Source organism: Salarias fasciatus, chromosome 8 (assembly GCF_902148845.1).
Source record: "Salarias fasciatus chromosome 8, fSalaFa1.1, whole genome shotgun sequence".
Taxonomy (NCBI): Eukaryota; Metazoa; Chordata; class Actinopteri; order Blenniiformes; family Blenniidae; genus Salarias; species Salarias fasciatus.
In genome coordinates, this window is record NC_043752.1 from 4,430,259 (window position 1) to 4,456,915 (window position 26,657).

At 45.1% G+C, this 26,657-nt stretch overlaps 1 protein-coding gene across 2 annotated transcripts in view; it reads right to left on the reverse strand.

Annotated features, from left to right (window-relative positions):
- Positions 1-26,657, reverse strand: part of grid1b (glutamate receptor, ionotropic, delta 1b) — a 364,457-nt gene that overhangs the window by 90,504 nt on the left and 247,296 nt on the right. For both annotated transcript variants that reach the window (XM_030097441.1, XM_030097440.1), the window contains exon 4: positions 16,122-16,327. In XM_030097441.1, coding sequence (XP_029953301.1) covers positions 16,122-16,327 — 206 coding nt within the window. The remainder of the gene's footprint in view (positions 1-16,121; positions 16,328-26,657) is intronic.

The window sequence follows — 26,657 nt, forward strand, 5'->3', positions numbered from 1 at the left end:
CATCTGGTTTTTGATATCTGAGTGTTTGGAGTCTGATGGATAAAGCCTTCACGATCTGCTCCCAGCCTCTCAGAAACACCGTCGGAGGTGGAGAGGAGTCAGAGAGCAGGACGTCACAGTATTTTAGAAGATGCCGACTTGTTTTGTGCGCTTCCCGATGACGGCCGCTCTGCGGAGACGGGACCGCCTGACACGGCGGGCCAGGCCTGACGAGTTCGCGGCGCTGGATGAAAAGACTCCACGCCGAGACTGAGCAGAGAGCGACGAGCAGCAGAACAAAGACGAGGGATTGTTGAGTGCGGTGATAAAAAAAAAAAAAAAAAAAAAAAAGCCGCTCCTCCGCCCCTCCCCCACTCCTCCTCCACAAAGGATAGCAGGTCTTTCACGCTGTTTCCCTTCAAAGGCAGACGAGTGTTTAAAAGGCCGTTTATTTATCTGTTGTGAGTCAGATGCGAAGCCACGAATCTGCCAGCAGCTCATGTAAACAGGCACAATGACAAGCCTTCAGAGAGCGGGCGGACCGCAGGCAGCCAGCGCTTCCAACGACTGTTTGAATAGAGGAGCACCTCCGCCTCCCCGGGGAGCTCCCGCTGCTTTCTGCGCTCCGATCGATGGAGAGCACAAAGCTGCTTCCACTCCGGAGTCCTGCGGGCGTCTCTCCGGGTTTCTAACAGGTCCTGGGACGGGCGCGGGGGGAGGGGGCGGGGCCGTGCGAGCATCGATTCGGCCGCGCCAACGCTGAGTCAGCGCAGAGGTCCATTAAAGGTGCGTCCATGTGGAGGTAAATGAGCTGTGAGTGGATGCAGATGTGAACATGCTGCGGGTGATCGATCGCGCGCTCGCTGCATTCTCGCCGAGCACGGACCGTTCGTCATCTGACACCGACGGGCGGCGACCAACACGAGGCTGCTGAAGGTCGAGGGTACTTCAGATCTGGTCCAATACACTCCAACAACCGGCCTGTAGCTAAATCTGTTGTGGGTAATATGAAGAACTATCAATACACTCCGAAACAAAAATAGACACACTTAGAAAAAAAAAAGGCTTCTCACTAAAGTGTGTGAGCCAATAAACTAATGAGCGACGTCGGGCGAACTCTGCTGGTTACTGGTGATTCAGCTGTTGGACGAGGCGTCTTTCACCTTTCTCTTGATATTTGTCTTGTGTTTGTCATTCAGTTTATAGAATCCCTGAACCGGGGACATCACTCCTGCTCTCTAGTCTACCTGCAGACGGTGTTGTTGATGCAGGAAGTCACGTAGTGTTTGTGGAGTTGTACTGAGGATGTTTCACGAGCTCTCTGCCCAGCATCGAGTTTAAAACCTATCTCAGGGAGGGGTTGGGGTTCAAACCGTGGTTCGCACAGGCAAAAGCAACCTCAGATGTTCTACAGATATGAGGAGCAGAACAGATGAACTTGGCTCTGTGCTGTGAACAGTTGTGGAGTCAGTTTCTAATCACATCTAAATAATTCACCTGAGTCAAAAAAAAAACCCCAAAAAACTGCAGCTGAAACTTGAGCTGTTGAATTTTAAGAGTCTCAAGTTTGAAGAATGAAAGATGCTTCACTCAGTTTGTGGCAGAGCTGATAAATGCTGTGCTGTGCAGTTTTGACTTTATATAACTACTAGTACAAGCAAAGTGTAGAAAGGCAGCAGCAGCAGCATGTACTTGCCAGCTCAGGTAATTACACATGATTACACACTCCAACGCACTTAAACACCTGTTGTGCAACCAAATCATCTCGGCTCGGAGGTTCACTTAAGTTGTGCCGCTGTTGTCTGAGCCGATGGTGGGAGCAGCAGGTGGAGTCACATTAAAGGCGGCACAGTGCTCACGAACAGCAGGAGAGGCTGGGAGCACGGCGCAGCGAGAGCGCCGCCGGAGCACACCCAGAGGACTCACACACTCCCAGACACAAAAACACCGCTCGCGTACACACCGCGGTGGAGTCACGGGATGAAAGGAGCAACTACGGACTTCTTAAACCAACTGTTGGTTTATTTCTAATTGTGTGGCTCCGGCAGGGCGTCTTCACGACGCTGTGTTCAGGCGACTATTTGACAAGAAAGGGAAAAGAGGAAGATGCTTTATAATCTGGATGTTAGCTCTTCTTGAAACAGATCTATGAATGAAAGAAGAAGCAACAAACATTTGAGATAAACTATGAACACCTCTCTAAATCAGGTTCGTAGAAAGGGAAGCTAACTGCTATTTCAGCATGCTAATGCTAATGGGAGCTGCTGTGGAAGCAGGCTGAGCTACTTCCTGTGTGACGTGTTTTAGAATTGATGCGGTCGTGCTGTGGAGTTGTAGCAGCGACGCTGCCATGAAGTTAGTCAAGTGGTAAATGCATAGCCACTGAAACAACATCTTAAGCTAACACGCAAGCTAACAGGAAGTGGAACAGAGGGCGAGACGGCAGCTCTGAAATGGTTTGTATCGGAATGATTTCACCAGAGCTCAATTTACTCCAACATGTGTTCATTTCTGTTAATGTCTCGGTTCGTCCTTCCACAGATGTTCCTGTCGCCATGACGACCCGCGGGGGTGCAGAGGTCACGTTCTCGAGTGAAGACGAGATAACCCCATGAATGAAACATTAACGAGGCCAAATGAGAAATCTGTCCCCCCAATTATCGTTCCTCTCACTGCTGTTTTTATGATCTTTAATGGTGATTTTGGCCCAGAGGCGGCTTTGACCTCCGACCTCACAGATTGGACACTTTCTCCCATCTGAACACCATGCTGGTACAAATCCTGGGATTTAACAGCTCCTGCATAACACAGAGTTCCCAGTAAAAGTACAAAGTTGCATCAGTACAACACACACACACACACACACACACACACACACACACACACGGAGGAGCTGCCAACAGGCTGGTGTGTGTTTTATATTTCATGCATCAGCAGCTGCCTGAGCTGAGGACAAATCCCAGCAAACACTTTGATTCAGCAGCACAGAAGCTTTTCTGCGTCTCCCTGCCGGAGTGGAGAGGAGGGAAGAGCTCGCTCAGCCGCTAATTTCTGCACGCACAATCAGTCCGAGTTCACCCGGTGTGAGAGAAACACACACACACACACACACACACACACACGGATTCACATCGAGATGGAAGCAAAAACAAACACTCCAACCAGGTAATTTACAATAATAATTCGACCAAGTGAAGCTTTCAGAAGTCAAAACGCCAGTGCCAGAAAAGTTGGAACAGTGAGTCATCCGAGAAGTCAGACTGACTTCTGTGTTCACTGACAATGTTTTTTTTAATCAGTGTTCAAAGATGATAGAAGGTTCAAGGTTCAAGTCGGTACGGTTTTTCACACGCAATTTTCGACGTCTTTCCTCAAAGATGCCACCAAAATGGTTTTTAGATGTAATAGATAATGAGTTTTACGTGTTTTCACGGATGATGGTTTGCAAAACCATTTCCAGACACTGGTTTTCAGAAGCGTTCACAGACAAATGCGGTGGTTTCTGTCCGTCTCTGGTGTCTGAGGAGCCCAGACGATGTGGATGAGGCCGGACGGTGACGTGGAGGCGCCGGAGCAGGCCCGGACTGTATTCCTGCGGTTTGTAAATGTGAGCGAAGCGGCAGCAGCAGCCTGTTTGGATGCAGTCTGAGCACAGCGGAGAGAAACCTGATGACAGCAGCAGAAACAGCAGCGCCGCTCAACCTGACTGACTCATCTCTCTGTCGCACTGTGACCAATCACCTCCTCTCTCATTCCCATTCCTTCACTCCTCCCCCCTGTGTTTTCTCTCCCCCCCCCCCCCCTCACCGCTCCCTGCCCTCTCTCAAACTCCATCATGACAAATTGCATTCACATTATTACATCTCAGAATAATTGCCAGAAGCCGCCATGCAGAGAAACCCACAATACCTACAGCACTGAGATTTAATTCTTCTATCAGCGGTGTGACAGACCACATAAACAGGAAAAATGGCGACACAAAAGCAGCCAAAAAGACATGAACGCCTCCACAGATCCTCCCGAAGACGCCCTGATCTCAGTAATCTGAGCACGGAGCCCGCGGAGTGTTCTTAACACGGGTTTCTAAGAGCTGCGAGGGGGAGCGGCACCTGTGAAGTGCGGCGGGGGGAAGCGGGGAGCTTGTATTTATGATGCCGTCTGACAGCACCAAGTTTCACGGCGTCTCCGGGGACTTGAGCTATTTCAGGATCGGAACAACAAGCTGCTGACGGGGCACAGTGCTGCGTGAGGCGGCTTCACACGGGAACTCTGCGGAGGAAGTCCCCGGCCCGTCCTGCTTCCCCGTGAACCGCGGCGAGGCTTCGTGAAGGCGAATGACCTCAGTGAACGTTCCGGTGTCAGTGGGTCGGTCTCCGCTCCTCTCGGCGAAGGACTTCACTTAAAGAGCTCATTTTACTGCTTCAGCAGGCTTCAGATCAGTCACGTCTATCCACACACACACACACACACACACACACACACACACACGGTGATGTCCGCTGGGAGGAGTTTAGTGTTCACACTCAAGGACTCTTGGACACGAGGAACCAAACATCTGACCGATGGATTGTAAAACGATCCACTTCACCAGCTGAGCTGCAGACGCCCCAGGGCGCAGATTTAATCTGCTGGTCCGACAGCTTTATAATCTGCTTTATTTGTCTTTTAAATACCAGACTGTTTGTATTACTGCATTTGCTTGTTTTTCTCACTGCAGGATCAAACCGGATTCCCTCCCTGGGGCAGGTAAAGTTACCTTGAACTGTTCTTTTTTTGCAGCTTCTGCTTCATAAACAACAATCCAAGTCAAATCACCTCTTTGGTGACAAAAACAAACGCATCAAGCGTCCGTGTTTATGTGACAGCTCATTGGTAGAGAGGGTCATTTTACGTTCAAAGGTTGGAGGTCATAAACAACAGACTGCTCCAGGTTTCCAGGATGATCTATCACAGGATATACCTGCTCTCATCCTGCTGGGCATCTTCATACCTTCTAGATTTGACAATGTTCTTCCAGCTTTGACGTAAGAACCTCAGCTAACATGGAAAAACCACACAGCTACAACAGCTAGCCTGCTGCTAACCAGCAGATTGACCACTACCCACATCCATTTGTCAGAAGAAGCTGAATTTACAAGTTATCATGCTAACGCTGTCAATCACAAGACTAAACGACACGATGCTGCCCCCTTCAGATCGTAGCAGCAACTTCTGTTAAAAACTTCTATGAGGGAGTGAACGCCAGGGCTGGAGCGGAGGTACATCATGTGTTTGTGGGGTGAGGAGGCGGCTGAAGGGTGACGCTGGGCGGAGAAACTGCTGGCGTTGTTATGTGTTGTTAGCGTCCTCGTTAGCTGACCTCTGGGTGACGTGTTCGCTGGAGCCACGGGAGCCAGAAGTCGGATTCCTAATGAGCTGCGTTATCTCGCCGGTTTCGTTTCGGACGGCAGGAAGCAACGAGGTCAGAAAGTCACGATCGGGCCGATTGTATAGATCCGTTCACTCTGAGAGTCTGAGGCTGACTATTAAAAGCGCAATGTGCTACACTTTTAGCTTTTAATTTAAATAAATAAATAACAGAATGTGACAAAACAACGATCAAGATACTCAGTCAATGACTTCTAACTATTCATCGTCTAACATGAGCCAGTAATCTGCTGTGTAATGTCACTGCATACAACGGGAGGTTGCTGTGAGCAACTTCATCCTCCAGTGATAAATTAGCATATCATCAGTTTTATAAATAATTAAGCTACATTTAACTTTTAATTAGTGTTCTGAACAGGCTGAACTACACCCATATCAGTCTAGCCAGAGAAAGTCGACTGTACCTTAGGAGGGTTTTAAAGTGCACGTTGTCATTACCGCCCCATTTCCCACAATCCTCTGGGGTCTGCTCACTGCTGCACAGGTGCAGGTTCACAGTTCAGCTGCCTCTGTGTTGCCCCCAAGCTCTCTGGCTCATATCAGATTAGCTCTGTCAGCCCGGTGCTTCATCAGCCGCACTGTTCATCAACCTAACAAATGACAGCAGCAAACCCCCCACACACACACCACACACACCCCCACCCCGGCCGCCACCACCGGTCCTCTGCCTCTGTGACGAACGACACGTCAACCTGTCTCCGATCCATCATCTCATCCATCTCACACCGCTGCTGGCTGAGAGTATCACACTTTACAACATCTGCGAAGAAACGTGCCGCTCGGCATGAACTGAGAACTAACCCAGTCTGTAGTCGAGTCAAAACGAGACCATAACCAGGCCAAAACTAGTGTAACCAGTTTAACACTAGTCTAATACAGTCTAAAACAAGTCCTTAACCAGCCCACAACCGGGCCAAAACAAAACCTTCACTGGTTCAGAATCAGCTCAAAACTAGGCCAAAATTAATCTACAACCAGTTCAGAATTAGCTCAAAACCAGGCAAAAAACTAGTCTATAACCCTAGAACTAGCCCTTAACTACCTTAAAGTCATCTCTAGCTAATCCAGTACTAGTCTATAACCAGTGTAAAATTCTTTCACCTGTCTAAATCTGGCTTATAACAAGTCCAGAAGGAACTTTGCAATCTTTAAACAAGTCCAAAACTAGGTGAAAACCATTTTGGTCTTCGGTTAACCAAAGAGTGAACCTATGACCAAAGGTAACTGAAAACCAGTCGCTAACTATTCTAGAATGAAGACAAAACCGATAACAAACCCAGTCGAAAAGTAAAGCATGAACAACCCAAAACGTTAAGGAATACCAGTCTGAAGCTGGTTTGAAATAACAACCAAAGGTCGGCCAAACCATTTCCACGCAGGTCTATCACCAGACATAACCAGCCTGAAACTCACCAACCAACAGCTGGACTCTGACCGACAAATAAACAGCCCTAAACCAAGCCGTAGTCAATCCAAACCTAATCTGACTAAAATGGCTTTGACTGAACCAGTTTAAAACTCGACTGAACCAAAACGATGTCAAAAAATTAAAAAAAGAAGCTGATGTCAAATCCAAATCTTGATTGTGACTCGTCAAAAAATAACCACTACTGAGTCAAATCAACCCAAACTCAGTCCAGATAGTCTCTTTTTTAAATTGATCACAACACACTGCTCAGAAGAGATGGGGTCTTCAAAAAAAAGAACTAAAACATCATGTGAAATTATGGAACTTTAGGTTTTCTATTTGCTTCATGTGGTATAAAAAGCAACTTCACCACAAGCACAATATTATACAATACGAAGTACTTTCTGTTTAAAATGTTCATCCTGACAGTTTGACATTTTTAGACTGTGGTACTGCGGAAAGTATCTGCTGGTAAAAACAAATCATCCTCTCTCCAGTTCCCCTCATGAAAGAAAAAAATGGGGCAGATTACAGGGCGAGGTCACCTTGCGGTTTCATATAATGGGAAGAGTGTGAGAAGGCGTTGACCCGACCGAGGTGCTGATCTCCAATCAGCGCTAATGCTCGTCAAGCATCCTCCACCTCCGCCTCCTTCCAGGCAATTAGACTCACACTAAGTGCTCCAATTAGAGCAGCGCTGAGGGAGGAGATCGATCTTGATCCCACCGAGTTGAGGCAAACTCTGCTCGTATGGTTCCAACCCGGTTCTGACGAACCCGCGCAAAAAAAAAAAAAAAAAAAAAAACACAAGTAGGAAAATAATAACCGACTTTCTGTCCAGCTTCAACATGGCTCTCAATGTTTAATCCTGACAAGAGGAGTCACGCTGAGCTGAGAGAATCACCATCAATTCCACTATTTCAGTGCATCTTCACACTTTGATGAGTAACTGTTTAATTCTCACCTTCAGTGCAACAACAACAACAACAAAAAATCTCACAAACTCACAAATTAACAGTTTTACAGCTTCCGTATGTGGTCGATTACTTCAGTGAAACTAAGATATCAACCTTGATAATAATTTTTCAGGAGCTACACGCCTAACAGAAATAACTTCGACTGACCTCAGAAGATGATTACTGACTGTCTTTGATAACTGATTGAAATACAGGCCCAAGAATGGGAGAGAGACACTGTGGAAACTAGCCTAGAGGCTCAAAAGTCCTACAGAGGTTCAAAAAGAGGAAAAATCTAGTCTCAAAACAGAACCTGAACATCCAGAACCAATCCAACAGTATACTGATCAACCAGTCTGTCAAAACAGTTCAAATCAGTCCTAAACTGGTCTGGAACAAGATTAAAATAAGACTAGACCTACTCTGAGATGTCAGAATTCAAGTCAGAAATGCAAGAAGACATAGAAAAAAGAGTCAAAACTAAGACCAACAGAGGTCCTGAAGCAGTTATCCAGAACCGCTTGAAGAGAAAAGGTGAATCAGTCTTGTCTAAAAGAGTCTAAAAGTGATTGAAATGGTAGAACTAGTCCTAGATAAGGGTATAAGTAACCAGTCTAACAAAGGATGGGAATGCCTCCAAAAATGTAACAACTCCAACGCTGTTTGTAAACTGGTATGAAACTTTTCGAGACCAAAAGAAATCAGACATTCTAATCCAAAAATAATAAAATCTCGTGAATATACAGTCTGAAAGGAAACATTTCTCCAAAACCAATTTAAATAGATCCAGTTCAAAGGTTTTGTTGTCCAAAATGTGTTCTCAAAGGATGCTAAAAACCCTTTTAACCCCCAACTGTTATGAGGATCGACCTTCAGCAGCCTGGATCTGCGTGTGGAGGCTGGAGAGTGTAGAAGAGCCCCGGTTTGATTCTCCCTCCATGTTCGTCTGCTCAGACGAACTAAAGCAGTCTCCTTGGTACTTCCTGTTGTGGTTTGGAGGGTCTCCCCTGTTCACCTTCCTCCTCCTCCTCCTCCTCCCATTAGTCCTCCTCTTGGCTTCATTAATGGATGCCGTCCTTCTACAAGGACTAATGTTGATGGGAGACAAATCCGCGGTGATTAACAATGATTAAGAAACATGTCGGCAGGAGTGCAATGGAGCCACGCGGGGACGAAAACCTCCACTTTTAACGGCTGGCTAATCCAGGAATTTACAGGCCCGACAGATGGGGGGGTCATTTACATCCCAGTCATGTCGGGGACAGATTTATCGGCTTGGTCTTTTTCTCTGGAAACACGGCGAAGTGTTGGCAAGTTTCGCTGCAGCTTTAAAGGTCAGCGCGGCGCTCCGAGAGCCCCCGACACCGAGGAGAGGGGCCTCTGAGGTCAGAATGAGTTTTCAGGGGAAAAGTCAGCTCACAGCTCGAGGCAGAAGACACAAGAAAGGAGGAAAAAAAAAAAGAAAAGCGGAGCCAGACGAACAACAGGTGAGAAAAGTTTGGATCCAGACAACAAACTTTCTGCAGCCTGATCTCAGCACGGTGCGACATTTAAAACAAATCAAACATAACTGAAGACTGGCTGTTTGGGTAAAGCTTGTTTCAAAGGAAGTCAAACATATCTGTAATTCTCAATCTGCAAAATAAGATCTGATGGGAATTCATACAAAGTAGGATCAACCTCTGTCCGAATATTTAAAATGGATCAACAATGAGTGAGCATTAAACATCTTTAAAAGAAGCCATTAAACGATGTCAAATTAAGCTGAAAAATAGACGAAAGTCCAGCAAAACTGGTCCGAATCAGATCGAGGAGTAAACTGACTGATAGATAAAGGCCATTAAAGGTTATTTAAAAACGGAAAGACTGAAAATGTAGTGATAAATGATATAAAGACGTCACATTTATCTCCAGTTCAAACCCCTTCAAAGGTTTTAAAGTACAGGAAGGACAAAATCTGTCAAGCAGAAATAAGAGTCTGAAACCAGCTCAGAATTTATCAAAGGTAAACATTTTGTTCAACATGGCTTTAAAGGTGCATTAAGGAGTTTTTCAACTTTAAAAATACTTATTTTCCACCATAAATATGTTACACATTTTTAATGATGTGTCCAATGTGCCCTGACATATTCATTACCAGTACCTCTAACAGCGCTAAATTGTCACTTGAAAGTTGCAGTGCCGGTCCGGCACCAGCATTTTTTTGGGGAGAATTTGAAAGGAATGACGTGATGCACGCGCCGGCTGGTTAAGTTTCGTTTTGTCCGCCATTACTCCGCCAGATGCTTAGTGAGCAACAACTGAGCAGGATCTTCCAGAAAGTAAGAAAAGACTGGCTTCTAGCACTGCCACAGCTCCAGCACAGACTCCACCAGGTAAAAGAAACTTAAATCTTACTTGAGCGCTACTAAAAGAGCGAGGAAGGAGTTCCCCCCTTCTGTGCACGTGAGCCACAGGCACGAGTGTTTCACTAAGCTGCATTACGCCCAAGGCCTGCAGGGGGCGCTGTTTCGCATAAAATGTGCAAACTCCTTAATGCACCTTTAAAGAAGTTGCGTTAAACTCAGTCGGAAGAAAGTTTCTGAAATTACTGAAAGAACTGGAAATGAGATCGAACCATGAAAAACCAGAGACGCTAAGAAAGAGGTCGAAAGGGTAAAAGTCTGCTTTTGTACCTGAAACTCTGCATGTGAGTGACGGATATGATATATCAGCCAGTGTGCTGCTGCGCGCACGTGTGTGTGTGTGTGTGTGTGTGTGTGTGGGCGTTCTTGTATTTCTATCCTTGTTGGGGCCAAATGTCCCCACAAGGATAGCAAAACGTGGAACGACGTGCCTTGTGGGGACCTTTTTCCGGTCCTAAGTAGGAGAAACAGTGTTTTCTTGACCATGTTGTTGTTACTGAAAAAAGTAAAAGTGCAAAAACATTTCTTTAGGGTTAGGCTTTGTTGTGGTGTGGGTTAGGGTTAGGGTAAGGGTCAGGGTTAGGGGCTAGACATGAATGGGAGTCAATGGACGGTCCCCACAAGGATAGAAATACAAGACTGGGCGTGTGTGTGTGTGTGTTTATATTTCAGTGAGATGGAGTAAAAAGGTGTTTGTGTTTATTGAGGTCATTTTCAATTTGCTGTCAGAGGCGTTTTCACCCCGAGGACATGTAAACACACACACACACACACACACACACACACACACACACACACACACACACACACACACACACACACACACACACACACACACACACACACACACACACACACACACACACACACACACACACACACACACACACACACCTGTGTGTAGCTGCCACACATCACTGCTCAGCGGTCTGATAGGATCCTGTCAATCAAGGTGTTTCCCCGAGCAACTGCAAGAATCGACCCGCCTTCCGATCTAAAGCTCACTGCTCCGTTATTCAGCGAGAGGAGAGGAAGAGGAGGAGAAGAGGAAGAAGGGAGGAAAAGAGGAAGAGGAGAAGAGGTAGAGGAAGAGGGGAAGAGGGGGAGAGGAGGAGAAAAAGGAAGGAAGAGGAAAAGACCACTAAGGGGGAGGAAGAGGAGAAGAAGAGGAAGATGGGAGGAAGAGGAGAAGAAGAGGAAGATGGGAGGAAGAGAAGAAAAGGAGAAGAAGAGGAGGAGGAGAGGAAGAGAAAAAGAGGAGATGGAAGAGAGAAAGAGGATTCCAAGAAGAGGAGAGAAAGATGACAGGAAGAGTAAGTGGGCAGGGAGAGAAATAGAAGTGAAAGAGGGGAGGAAGAGAAGGATGAGCAGAAGATGAAAAGAGGAGGAAAAATTAGTGGACAGATGAAAGAAGGAGGAAGAGGAGAAACAGTGATTTGAGGAAGTGATGAATGAAGGATTGAAGGCGAAGGCAGAAGTCTTTGGAGCTTGGGCTGTTGGTCTGACGGCCCGGACATGACGAGGCAGAGAGCCTCACGGCAGCCAGTCAGACTTTTAACACCGACGCGCTTTTAAAATAAAAACTGCTGTGGTTTGATCAGCTTCAGTCTGCAAGAAGAACAGAACGAAATGAATATAAGTCAGTGTAGTGTCCTCAGATGACGTGTGTGCGTGTGTGTGTGTGTGTGTGTGTGTGTGTGTGTGTGTGTGTGTGTGTGTGTGTGTGTGTGTGTTGAGTAAACGAAGCTTTTCACAGGTTTCCATGACATCATTCAAGTTTGCAACTTCCAGCGAGTTCAGTCACACCCCGCCCCCGCCGTCATGTCCCGCTGCTAATGAAAGTCTCAGTGACACCAGACACACACACACACACACACACACACACACACACACACACACACACACACACACACTGAACTCAACCGTCACCAAAAGACCCGCTTTGCCACACACTCAAACAGGTTTACAGTCATTGTGTGATCCTGCATTTGGGTCCCCACATGTTGTGTTTTGAGGCTCAGAGCGTTGATCCTCTAAGCTTCGATGTTTATGCTTTTTCCACACTTCCTTTCCTGCAGACTGTGAATCCAACCCGGGATTTTGGATTTTTAAACCGCGGTTTCTCCTTCAAACACGTCTTCACACCTCAGTTTCTGTCTGCATGGTGAAAAGATGAGTGAGTTTCAATCAATCAGGTGTCCCTCCTAGTGTACAAGGACAAGAACACACACACACACACACACACAACACACACAACACACACAACACACACTCCAGTGACATTCACTTGAAGACATACTCTGAACTACAACAACTACTTGTCGAACTTCACTGAAAATAACAATGATTTTACTCACTGGGACCTCAATTTTTGTTTCCATGGTGACATGAGTCCTTAAGCAAAATAAGGACACACACACACACACACACAGGTGAAGGTTTCCTTTCATGTTGGCGGCAAGGCGAGGTGATAGACTCGACTCCGACATGTTCGAAGATAATAAAAACACCAAACTTATGAATCATTTAATCGGTGTCGGATGCGTTCAGCACGAAATGTTTGTCTCTTTTTCCACGTCTGGAACGGAACTGCGGAATTCCCGAGCTCACCGAGCGTTAAAAACAGCACGGCGCAGTCGGCACATTCACCCCTCGATTTGTTGAAGGACTTAGTTTCAAACTCCAAATTCCTCTCCAAAAATTCGAGTTTCAGGCGAGAAAACATTCCGAAAGAAGAAAGGAGAAAAAACTGTGGTGTGGGACACACACGCGCGCGCGCTCACACACACACACACACACACACACACACACACACACACACACACACACACACACACACACACATTGAAATAGTGAACCAAACAAGTCAAATTTTGACAGTTGAAGGCTTCGCAGGTTTGTAATAGTCAGTAAATTGTTTCAGCTGCTCTTTTTTTTAACACCCGTCTGCAGAAATCAGTTTTTCATGCTGAGCTAGCTGAAACCGACGTGTCCACAGACCTGCAGGGATTTTCCTTTTCCGTTTGCAACTATATTTGAATGCTTACTATTAAAAGAACCCAATATTCGAGTAAACAAGTTGAAAAATCAGTAAGTGTTCAAATTAATCTTCCACAACTAGCCAGTCTGATCTATCCTGCAATACCAATTTGTACCACCAGATGGTGGCTTTATACACCCTATCTTTTTCCTGGATTCAGTTTAAGAACATAAGGGATCAAGTGCAAAACTGTCATATTTATATATCTTCTCTTTTAAGATTCTATTTTTTTTTTTTTTTGTGTTTTATAATAAGGGTGATATGGGATATTTTTATGACACTGAAAGGAGCTGGACATTGTAATTTCATTATGGCACAATGACAATAAAGACTAAAAGTAGAAAAAAAAGTCAATTCAACTGCAGTGACTTGTTCCTGCCACCACAGTATAAAAACTACATCATGAACATTAAATTAAGTTCAATACTTTTTCACACTTTTAGCAAGCGAGCATATTTCATAACTTTTGTAGCAGTTTCTGTTAGCTTTAAGCTAACAATTGCTATAAATACTGGAAGAAAAACACCTAAAATATTGAGCTAGGAGTTATTTTTGTGGTCGTTATTTAAGATAATAATGAAAGCGTTGTTTCAAGTGGCCGTACCAAAGACTCTCCAAGTTTTCAAGTTGGATTCCCTTCGAGTGGTACCTGGATCTCATCCCACTGCACCGCCTAAAACATCTGTACTTCAGTATTAGTAGCAAACGTGAGAATGTGATCCTATTCTGACTTAAAAAGAGGAAAATGATCGGCTGTGATAAGATGAAACCGACCTGGACACAAAACACACACATCAAACATCCTGATGAGTGTTTTTGGGAAAAAAAGTTTACAGGAAGATTCTGGAGCAACTGGTTTGAATGTCAGTCAGTCGTGAACACGTGTGGATGAGAAACCGAGAAGAAGCAGAGCGGGATTAATAACTTTAAGATTAGCACTGTCACCATGACGACACAGCATGAGTGGTACGAAACTACACACATACACACAAACGCACACACACACAAACACAGTCATTCTCTGTACGTCCCTGAAACTTCCACAAAGTTAAACACAAACATTGTGGTTTTCTTCTTCTCTCTTCTGTTGCACTGTCCTTCAAAGGGACTCTCACTTTGTGTGTTTGTATCGACAAATGTCTGAAGAGGTCGTCCAGTGTTCACCTGGAGATTCAGGACATCCTCTTCAAAACGGTTTTGATTGCTCTTGACTCCAAATTTGTGCAAAGACAGAACTTCTACCGTTCTTCATGGCCACCCCAGATTTTAAAGAGGTGTAAAAAGCAATGAGTCCACATGTGGAGCTGTACAGGAACACGCACGTGTGTGTGTGTGTGTGTGTGTGTGTGTGTGTGTGTGTGTGTGTGTGTGTGTGTGTGTGTGTGTGTGTGTGTGTGTCACTGTTCTTGTTTTTAGGCAATGAAACAGGAAGTAGCTATGGATCAATTATAAGTAAATCTGCAGGAATTAAAGTAAGCCGATGCAGCGTCCTCTGAAAAGCATGATAACCGTGTGTGTGTGTGTTTGTGTGTGTGTGTGTGTGTGTGTCCATCTGCTTGTCCAGCTGGCCGCTCACACCTGTTCACGCTCACAGATGCTGATTCAGGACGTGTTGATCTGGACGCGTCCACTCGCCTCTTTAACCCCTCATCTGCCGCCGCCTCTCACTCCGTGTTCACCCTCCACTTTTCCATCACGCTCCTGTTTTTGTGCTCGTCGTGAACGGACTGGAGTGTTTCTCAGACACGCTTGCAGATTTCTTCATACGCACGAGTGGCGGCTGAGAACTAAACAGCAACACACCTGACAGTCTGCTTTATATTCAATAACACAGAAAAAACATCTAATGTGACTGAAAAACAAAGATGAATAGCTCATATGAGTATATGGAGAGGCGTTCAAGGACAGTTCAGGGCGTCCGTCATCAGATTTTTCTGATTTCTGAAAGGTGTTGAAGGACTATTCATGATGTTGGTAAACTGATTGCGGATTTCTGAAGAGGAATAGAATCACAGTTCCAGGTGTTTGAGGACAGAGAGACTCCAGAGAATCAGCCGTCTGACTTTCAGGAGGCATTCAAAGACCTTTCGAAGTCTCATTCACGTGATTGTGGCCGTTTGGAGAGGCGTCACGAAGGATTCGGGCGGTGGATTGTCCGGGTTTTTTCAATTTTGGGGAAGTCATCAGCATTTCAGAAGACATTAGCGGTTAGCTTAGTGGTAGCGAATGGTCGGCTAAGACGCATCAGGTTTGTCAAGAAGCAGCGACTTTTCTATAAACCTCTCCTAAAATCTCTTCAAACTACAACCAGGTCCAACAAATGCAACAAGAAATACGAGTCTGAATATGAACGGATGAGCACTCATGTTTTCACAGGTCATCTGCAGAGTCCCAGCAGCCTTCCAAACACACAGTCCTGAAGTCTCTCACACACTCAGCTGTTCGTTATGAAACAACTCATTTGTTGTGTTTACACACCAGAGGTTCATCTTTAATTAGTTTCTGCAAGTGCAAACTTACTTATCTGCTAAACACATATTTCTTTTCTCCTCTTGGTGTCAGGACGTGTTTCCTCTCTGCACACACACCGACGCTTTTCTGCATTCAGGAGGTTTTTCTCCTCCGCCTTAAAATGTGTCAAGTGCTCACTCGTTCGCGCTGTCTTCAGGTTAGCATTTAAGGGCTGACATGTCTTTAAAGAAACGAAATGAAGCTTAATACAGTTAAAACAGCGTCCTGCTGCATGCTAGCTGTGCTGTGGGACGTCCATCTTTACACCAACACATCCGGACATGGTTTAAACCCACAGCTGAGAAGTGTGAGCTCCTTCCACACGCGTGCGAACGCGCGACCCGTCAATCACCCTCTCCCCGCAGACAAACAAAAAACCCAGGAGCGTGTCCGACCTGCTGGATGAACGTGTGCGCTCCTTGCGGGCTGAGCAGCAGGATGGCCCGTCGCAGCGTGTCGCGGTAGCGGTTCAGCTCCTCCGTCCTCATGGTGGTGAACAGGTTGGTGAAGACCTTGCTGATGTTCCTGTCGACCCGCTGCAGCGCCACGTCCACGCCCTGACGGGACGTCTGGTCCAGGAAGCCCTGCAGCCCGCGGATGTCTGCAGAAGCAAAACCGTCAATGTTTCAGACGCTGAGAAGCAATTTACAAAGTGTCAGAAAGCAGAGAAACAGAGCTTCATGTCCATGTCAGCCATCACGCTGGTCCTCAGGACGGTCACACACTGATAACCTCAGCTCGTCATTGTGAAAACATTAATTAAGATAAAGATATCATGGAAAACCCTCATTCTGAAACTCTAGACTGTTAAATGTTGAGCGTGCTGACTTGTTCACTAAACTGTATTTGAGTTCATTGGGGTTAAAATATTCTATAGCTTTTGAAATGTGAGCCTCTCAGTACATCAAAAAACTCAGTAACACTGAAGAACCGACAGATATTCAAAGGTCACTTGATAATCAAGAGGCAGAATTTCTCACTCACTGTACATTTAGACCAACATCACAGATACAAAATAAAGACAGATCGGTATTTTTAACAAACAAGGTCAATAACAGAGCTGGTATGCCTTTGATAAAGGATTCTCTGTTTGCTCTGAAGCTGCTTAATGCTGAGTAAACAAAACTTTTTATCTCAGATCAATTTCTTAGGCAACAAGTTAAACTATGAAGTTTAACTTCTTTGACTGTTGCTTAACTTGAAGTTCAACTTCAAGCTAGAAAACTACCTTTTGTTCAGTAAGATGAATTCAGAAAGCAGCAGAAGCTCCCAAAGTTTTCTCAGAATGATGCATACGAGCATGAAGCTCTCAGAATGGACAGAATAACCGGAGCAGCTGAGGCACAAAGTGACATGTTCAGGGTTTTTTTGAAGGTTTGCCTTTACATCGACAGGACTTTACGGAATAAACATGTTGGAAGGAATTTTACTAGGAGGCAGAGCCGATCTGACAGGAGGATGTGACTCTCCTCTCAGTCAGGGGTCAAAGGTCAGGTGGTTGGAAAGTGTTGTTTTCGTGTTCTCTCGTGGTTAATGAAATACAACCATCACACAGGAAGTCACAGTCCTGGGTTGAGGGACGGCGGTTTAGAGACCGAAGAATTTCAAATCCAACGACTCTGAGCCGCCCCGGTTACCACGACAACCACCGGTCCAAGAGCGTTCACAGTCTCACTTATCCCATTATTCATCACGCCGCGTATAAAAATTTACATGATTCTCTCGACATCGGGAACAAACGCGAGTCTTCAGCCTCACGAGGAGTTCAAGAGTTCACGTCGACACATTAACGTCAGCGGAGAATCAAACCTCCCGAGAGTCCCGGCTGACTCCTAATTCCACGATGCAACAAATAAAAGCAAAGCCGGGCTGAGTGGCGCGTCTCCAACTCTTTGAGCTAAAAGAAACATGGAGGATTTTAATTCCAGCCTGTCTTCATCCTGACTGACTGGTCTTTGACCGTCACCTGCCCTCCTTCATTCGTTCATCTCCTGGGGAGAATGGTTCAGATCTGTGGAGGCGTCTTTTCCAAACTGCCTGAAGAGAACTTCCTGGCACCCTGGTTCTGCTCTGTTATAGCTGGTGACAGCTTGTTTGGCCGAACATCTCTTCCTCCTCCTCCTCCTCTGTCTATTAGCGTTGACAGCCGGCTTGTACTGAGACCTGAACGGCTCCGACTGCCACTCTCCCGTCCTCTTTATTCCAGCTGTTTCTTCTCATCTTCTCCAGTTTTTTGCACTCCTTCTGCTCTCCGAGCCACGCCGGTGTTTCTGTTCCACTTCCCGTCTCTGCACTCATGTGTCAGTCACTCAGTCCTGGAACAAGCGCCGCAGCTACATCCTGAAACTCAGAGCTCCGCAGATCAGCTCCCAGCTCGTTACGAAGCGCCGCTTCTCATTCACCCTCGCGCGCTTTCTTATGTGCATATATCAGCAAACCCAACAAGTGTCTGCAAATCACACGGCCGACATCAATCTCCTGCCTCGCAGGAAATCTGGGATCGGCAGAGAAATGGCCACAGTGAGCAGTCTGACGTACAGCAACGCTTCTTTAAACATCTGTCTCACTGTTTTGGCATCTGTTTCCGTCCACGGCGATCACACACTCACAAGAGTCTGCTGGTTCAGCAGGTCACCGTGTTCACAGCTCGAGTTTTCAAGCTGTTTCGTGAGATGAAATTATAGGGGTGGGTTGAAAAAAAAAAATCAATTTCACAGTGAGTCAGCAGTCACCCGATTCACGCTGTCTGATGTTTGTTTTAATCTGTTACGATTTCAATAAAAACAACATGATTAATGGAACTCCTTCAATAAAAACATTCATATTTTCATTCATATTTACAACATCACTTCTCAGAGAATCTCTTCCATATCCAAGTAAAACTGGTACTGTGACGGAAAAACCAAAATGAACCAAGTGAAGGGAAAATCTAATGGAATCGCCAATCGGATCAAACTGATTTGGTAAATCTGAATTGATACTAAGCTTTTATTAGAGGGTCACTTTTACAATTGAATTTACAGCAGTAGCTGTCTGGGAATTTCTCCCATTGCTAAAACAAAATTGGTACTGTAACAAAAATGTCAATATTGAATCGTACCAACTTTAGACTAAGGCTGAATCCCATTTCACCCCTTGGCCCTTCCCCTTAGCCCTACCCCTTAGCCCTCCGCCTATGAAACGGAGTGCTAAGGGGTAGGGGAGAAAGTCAACCCCTCCGAATTGGGACACCCCTCCGACAATCGCGTACGTCATCAGTAGTCGCCGCTGCCGATGACGTAGGCAGATGCGACAATTATCTGCCAAAGAAGAATGTTTTTCTTACATTTTAAAACTTTATTAATTGACAAAATACTGACATTTATGAACGTCTTTCGTTGCGGACGCCGCCATCTTGCCGATCTTGGAAGGCTTTCTGAGAAATCTGTCATCCAGTGGCGATGGTGGCGAGGGGCGCTTGTTTTGTTCGCCTGGACCGTGGGGTTAGTTCACTTCCGCATTGGCGGGGGCGCTCGTTTCCCACCCGCGCATTCCAGGCGGGCCGTGTTGAAGAAACCAGTTTATTGAAAATAATCGTCTATCTGTTGTGTTTGGAATGCGCCTGGAATGCGCGGGTGTGGAAACGATCACTCCAGTCAATGCGGAAGTGAATTAACCCCGCCCGCCAGGCATGATCTAGGCTGAAAGAACAAGTGCCCCTCGCCATCGGCCGATACCCCTCCGTTTGGAGTGTGCCTCTCGAGAATCTCCTTTTGGAGGGGTGACTGGCCCTCTTTCTTGGCCCTACCCCTCCGTCATAATGACAATTGGGACACTCCTACCCCTCCACGTGAACGCGCAAAACGAGGGGTAGGGCCAAGGGGAAGGGCTAAGGGGTGAAATGGGATTCAGCCTAAATGTATCACACTCCTATTTGATCTGTGGCGGAAGGCGGGGGGGGGAGGGGTGTTGACATTCATCTCTAATCAATTAGGGCTCAGTTACACAGCAATGATTTAGAATGAAAGTGTAAATCTTTATTTGCATTGTGGACGTGTTAAAATGACAATGGTGCTTTCTGGAAATGCAGACGTGTTGAGGGTGGACACGCTGCTCCCGTGCATGAGCACTACGGCGCCCATCACTTCAACGCTGGTCCTCCAGAGAGGACTGACTCCCGGGCCATCTTCGACTTTTACAGCTCAAACCGAGAGTTTAAAAGTTCAGAACTACACACAGCAACATCCAGCTCTGCTGCTCTTCCGTATAGTGCAACATTCTCTGCACATGTGAGTGTGTGTGGTTCTATTACAAAAAATAACCAACCCCCCCCCCCCGCCCCCAAACAAAGCAAAATAAAAGTTTGACTCTAGTTATGTGAGTCAATATGAATATTCAGACCGAGATCCACTCATTAAAAGCTGCATTTAATAATTTAGAAAGTTAACAATATATAGAGGTCATAAACCTCTCATGTAATATTAAACATGCGGATGAGTGTGAGGTTTTTAACAGCAGAACATTCTGAATCTCAGTGACAGATGACGATAAAGTAGCTGCAGGCGTTTCAACCCCAAATGAATTTTAAATGATTTACTTTGGATCGGATGTTGAATCTGCGGCGCTGAACTCACCAAGGAAGGCTAACGTCTCCGCTTATGACTGTAACGCGAAGAAAACACAGATTTAAGACCTTTAAATAGACACAAAGCAGCTGATGTCTTTGACACGTTCCTACGTTTTCAGAGACTAAAAAAGGAGCTTCGAATGATTGTTACTGAGAAACGGCTGAAGGTAATAATAAATGGCTCTGCTGATAAGTGTGAATAGCTTCAGCACAGAGGAGGAGGTCAGCTGGTCTGTGTGTGGAGGTCACATCAACCACTGAGCATTTCAACGTCTAGTGATCTGGACTGCAGCCGTCGTGAAGCACGCCTACACAGCAGCCTGCTGAAAGGACACACACGCTGTTCTCTGGCCAGGTGAACGCTCCATTAGGATTATGACAGTAATGCTAGTTTATAAACATTGGATAGACGAGGCCAAAAAAAAAAAAAAAAAAATGTTCTTTTGAAATCTTTTAAGGCTCAAACACACGTGAACAATTGGAAACTCACTGTGTACTACAGTAGTAATCTCAAAAATGACAGTATCTAAGCAAAGTATTGCCATTAAAATGTTCTTTTAGTTCACCTCAAATACGCTCCAAGTGTCGGCCTGAGCGTAGTTGTGCCCGTATCGGTAGTTACAAGGGCTCCATCTTGTTAAATGTTTCTGAAATCTGCCTGAAAACTGTTTATCTCCACGACATTCAAAGTGTCCGACTGTGATCAAACTTCTCCAGTCCATCGGCGAACGTTCAGATCTCTTCACAACATTCACATCGTCTGAACCAACTAACGCTTGGAGAGTTAAACCTAAATGACCGAACGCCTGATGAGAGACCTTGATTAGTTTTGGTAGAATCACAGAAAATAAGTTGGTTCGGCATCAAAATATTTAGTTTTGGGCTCTAAATCCCAGTTTTAGCCCCAAATCCCCGAGTTGAACTGTGAATCATGACGTCTTCATGGGCAGGGCTCCATATCGTTTGTCCAATCATTCCAGACAAGTAAAATGTCTATTCAGACAAAAAAAAATAAACATTCCGTCTTGTCTGTAGATGTACTGCAGTCATTTGAGGAACTTTTAAGGAACCACGGAGACAAAAGAGCTGGTTTCTGCTGAGGTGGGCAGAGCCGAGGAGGTGTGTGTCTCAGGGACGGGGAGTCACAGCCTCACACGAGGCTCTGGTCGTCGGCAATATTGTTCCTGAACCTCGGAAATGTTTGAACTCTGTCAGACATCCTGTTCCTGGTGACTTTATCAAGACTCAATATCCTCTGGTGTCAGCCTGAGAAGGAAGAGCGAGTGTCTGACTGCAAAACGCTCACAGTGTTCACTTTATTAAAGCTCAGTGTTGGACTTGTTTGTCCTGCCGCTCTCAGGTACGAGTTTCACCCTCAAAAACATTTCTGCTTCAAGACTTGAGAGTTCCAAGGTCTCCAGGTCTATTTATCAATACACCCGCAGATAATGGACGTACAAGTCAATTGAAACGATTTAATACATGTTTTCCAGCATTTTTCTTAGATCTCAAGAGATTTTTTTTCATATTCACATAATGGTGTTGCTTTAGGAGACCTTTGAGTAACACAGAAAAACAACACAGAAACAGCTTTTATTCCTCTTTTTCAGAGGACAATAAATCTGGATATTCATGAACTGTAAACATAACGAACGAGGAAGAGTGAAGGTGATTTCAGGACTGTTTATTTTTACATGTTTCAGATTGTTGTTATTAATATTACAGTAAGAGATAGGGCTATATGTTGTGTTTACATTGAAATACGTCCTGGTTCAAGTCCCTCAGGGCGTAATTACGCTGCACATGTGGTAATTTTATCATCGTTTGCATAATGCAGACTTCGATTGGTATATATCTTTATCACCTGCATTAATATTAACGAATAAATCCGCTGTTTTCATTCTCCATCTGTCCACCCTCTCTGGCTCACGATACTTACCCTGCACTCCCCGTCATCGCTATTTTCCTGAAATCAGCAGTAGGGGGGAAAAAAAAAAAAAAATCCTCAGCTTTCCTGAGTTCAAGCACTGGAACATCACGCGTGGACGGACCCCAAAGCAATTTACAGAGCTCCTCGTCAGCCAACAGTTCAATTTCTGCACGGCCACTTTGAGCAAGGCACTGCGGGAGGGGGAGGCGAGGAGGGGGAGGGGGAGGGGGAGGGGGAGGTGGTCCTTATCTGTGCCCATCAGCATTACAGCAACCCCCCCTCCGGGGCAGCCAGCTCGAGATGACAGGTGGACCACTGGCCACAGATTTAATTAAGATTCAGTTGATGTGAGAGTGTGTGTGTGTGTGTGTGTGTGTGTGTGTGGACATCAGGCAGAACAAATATTGAAAGGCCCGTTTGACTGGGACTTCCCAACATTTACACTGTGACTCCGCAGCTTGTCTGCTTTCTGCTCATGTGACAGAGTTTACATCTGTAATTAATCACAAACATTTCAGGAATCGCTGTCAGATGTTTGAGCCCACACTGAACCAGAATTTGCTGAATGACAGTAAAGCTATCTGGATCAGATGAGTTGGCGTCGGTAAAGCGTGTTCTCGGTAAATTTTGCTGAAAGCCTCCAGTGGAGTGAGATACGTGACTGATTTAGAGGAGAACATATTGTTCAGTAAAGTTCCTTTAACTTCCTTGGAGTGGAGTCTTGTGTTGTAACAATCACTTCTATTAACTATTAGGACTTCATTGTCACATATCAATACATCAAATGGAATATCTTAACACTGAAAATGATGATCTGTCAGATGCCTTTTCACCAGAAATTATGGATTTTAACTCTGAAATCAGTTCTTTGTTTCCAATTCAAGAACTAAAATACGTCTGTAGTACAAACTCTCTTCAAAACGTTCACTTCCTACGCAACATTTCACATTATAATTTACTGTATCTGGCTTAAATGTTGCTAACGGTTCAGATAAACTTCATTATGATGTTGAAATGTAACATTCTGTATTCTGCTCAGTGATTGGCTGGGGAAACAAAGGCACAAGTCAATAACACAACTTGCTGTAAAAAGTTAAGTGATGGGAAAGCTAAATGAACTTTCTGAAATCTGGCGCACTAATGCTGGTGCGACCTGATGGAGACAAAAAAAAAAAAAACTGCAGAACCATAATGGGCTGTATCACGTTAACAGGGCTGAAATGTTTCCGCTGATACCAATACTATTAACTTTCAAAGGGAAGTCTGAAACAGAAACACAGGCGCCGTTTCGATCAGACAGAAAGAAGCCAGTGCTGAAGAGATGACACATACTGTGCTACGTTAATGATATAAACACGCTACAGTGAGGTAAGCTAACGCGCTACCAATGGAAAAATAACGCTGTGCTAACAGGCTGAAAGGATGTAAATAGTTCAGCAACCTCACTGGGTGAGACAGAAAAGGGGCGGGGCCTGAGCCGCTGAGGCTAGCCTCTGTAGAAATGTCTCAATTTGTTCGAGGGTTAAAGAAATAAAACATCGTGACTTGGCTCCAATGACAGTATATATGTTCGGTATTCTGAAACGGAGCGTTTTCCTGCTCATTAATTCAGCCGTATATCCTCTTTTTTTGGGCAGCTGCTGCATTAAACGTGTCCCCGTACAGGGCGAAATTTAACGCGCAGACACGAGCAAATTACCTGACGTAGCTAATCCATCACAGCTAATTTCATGCCTGCTTTTTCCCTCACCATTGTTGTCACAGTTACATTATTATTTTGAGGCGCAGCCACACAGTGATGATTTGAACAGCATACACCCTGTTAACGTATTACTGGCTAAAAAAAAATAAAAAATAAAACTAACAGCTGAATTATTGTTCATTGTGATGGATTATCTATCCGCTGCACTTTCGCTGTCAAATGATTTCCACAGAAACTCATTTCTGCCCGGCCGGACGGGAGACAAGCAGACGGTTTCAATTCAGAGGCTGAGAAAAGGACGGTGTGACCTGATGGGGAGGTGAGGATGAAATAATTCACCTCCTGTAACACTCACGCTCAAACATTTTTACAGTTTTAGAAAACACAAAGTCTAACAGTAAATGAATGGATGGAAATCAGACTGTCATTAGTTTGATTGTCACACATGTGGAAGGAAAGCTATCACATGATCTCCTGTGGACTGGGAGCCATTTCCAGTGGCTCTGAGTGCTGTTGTCATGTAAACAGACACCCAAAACGCAACAATCAGTTACCGTTTTCACTTGAAATCGTGTAAACGAGGCCTCGTTCTGGTTTTCTTAGACTTGCATCTCTCGAATTTCCTGGAATCAGGTAAAATCTCCGACAGCTCTGTGACCTTCAGCACTCCAAAGACTTCTAACATCGAAACGTTGAAGAAAGAGATCGAGAGAGAGACTAATTAAACGCCTTTGTTCGATAAACCAGTCTGAACATAATGGAAGGAGCTCCTCGTCCAGACTGGTTCTCTGCGGCGGCGGACTCACGCCGTTCGCAGGAAGCGCCGTTTGTCTTCTGCCGCTCTCAGCGTGAGTCTGAGTGAATGAAGTTCTGCTAAATGTTTCAGCTCTCGACCCTGCAGCTTTCCCACCGCACCTGACAGACTCTCCGCAGGAGGGCCTGGAAAACCTCCAACGGACCTTCATCACAACAACCCAACAATTCCGAGCATCCGGCCTGCGTGTTTTCCTCTCACGGGGCTCATTTCAGACCTGCCGGCAGGCCACCTGAAATTGCGGCTGCCTTTGAGATGGAAATTGAAGGCCACTCGACAATTTTCACTCAAAAGAAAGACCATAGAGGAAAAAAAAAAAAACAACTTTTTTTTTTTTTGTACTTGCTTGAAATGTTCAAAGAAATTCTGTGACGTTAACCGTGGACAGAGGCAAGGTAACTCACCTTTTTATAAAGTCACTGTTTTTTAAGGAAATAAAAACAAAAAAAGTGCAAATTATTAAAACAACACAACACACAAAATGAGCAAAAGAAAAAAAAAAAAGAAAAAAGATGGCACGGTCCATGGAAAATCAGTCCAGGAAACAGTGAAAAACCTCATAAATCAGGACATAAAGGGCTCAGTCTTAAAGGAAAGTCCCCCAAAACATGGCTCTAAAACCTAAAAAAAGAGAAATCAATGTTGAGTTGTTAGACGGAGTACCCACAGAAAACCAACCGAACAAGAGATAGTCAGAAACAGTGGAAAAAAATGAAAGATTTAAAGCAATCAGAGAGGAAAGAAAAACCAGTCCAGCGAATGTCAGGTTGACAAGTTAAACTCCAATTGGAAATGTTGGCTTCAGATGATTCTTTCTAATGTAAAGGCCCGAAAAAACACAAGAATAGTAAGAAACTGGAAGAAAAGCTGCTTCAAAAAGTTAAAAAAAAAATCAATCAACAAGCAACCAAAAGGATGTGAAACCAAGAAGAGAGAAGTCAGAAATCAATCCACGCTGGTTAAAAGATGGAGTTCTTCAAGAAAGTCAGCACAGGTCTAAGAATGAGTTAGAAACCATTTCCCTGATAAGACCAGAACCCGACTGACAGGTTCACCTCAGTCCAACTGGAAAACCAGCAGAACCCAAAGCAGGAAAAGAGTCGAAATCAAATCAGAAACTGATCGAAAGAGTTGAAAACCAGCCAAAGAGTCTGAGACCGAGAAGTACGGAGACAGAAATCAATCAAAGAGAAGTCCGGTTCAGTCTGAGAAGTTCCGTCGGGAACATAAGTCGACTGACGTTCTCTAGTGTTGTCAGTTGGCAGATTTTTCACAGGTGCTTCTTGCGAAAGTATTCAGACACTCATCCGTTTCGAAAACCTGATTCTAATCAAGTGAGAAGAGAACAGGAAGTCTCATCAAAAGGTCAAAACCAGCTCGACAGGCTAAAACCGACTTGTTCCACTGAAAACAGCGTGAACATGTCTGTGACCAATCAGAAGCTGGAAACCAATTCAATCAAAGCGGAACGAATCAGAAACTTATCCGAGAGAGAGAGAGAGAGAGAGCGAACCACTCGAACAACGAGCTGAAAATAAACACGGTGGAGGAATAAATCAGTAAGCGTTGCTGTGTGATCACAGCTGAAGGCGCTTTCCTCTCTCCGGGTGGCGTTGGACGCCTCCGGCTGCCGTTTCCTTTCCTGACCTGGAACACCTCGGCGCTCTGCAGGAGAGTCATGCACTCCTTCAGACTCCTGAACAGTGGAGGAACTTTAAACAGCTCTCACCATTCAGAGTGTCGCTCGCCGCGTCTCATATATTATTTCTGAGCTGCCAGCAGGGGACACAAAATTGCAGCCGCTTGAGAAAAAAAGGAAATTGAAGGCCAGCGCAGTTTAGAGGAGGGAGAAAAGATGTGAGAAACTTTGGGGCTATTT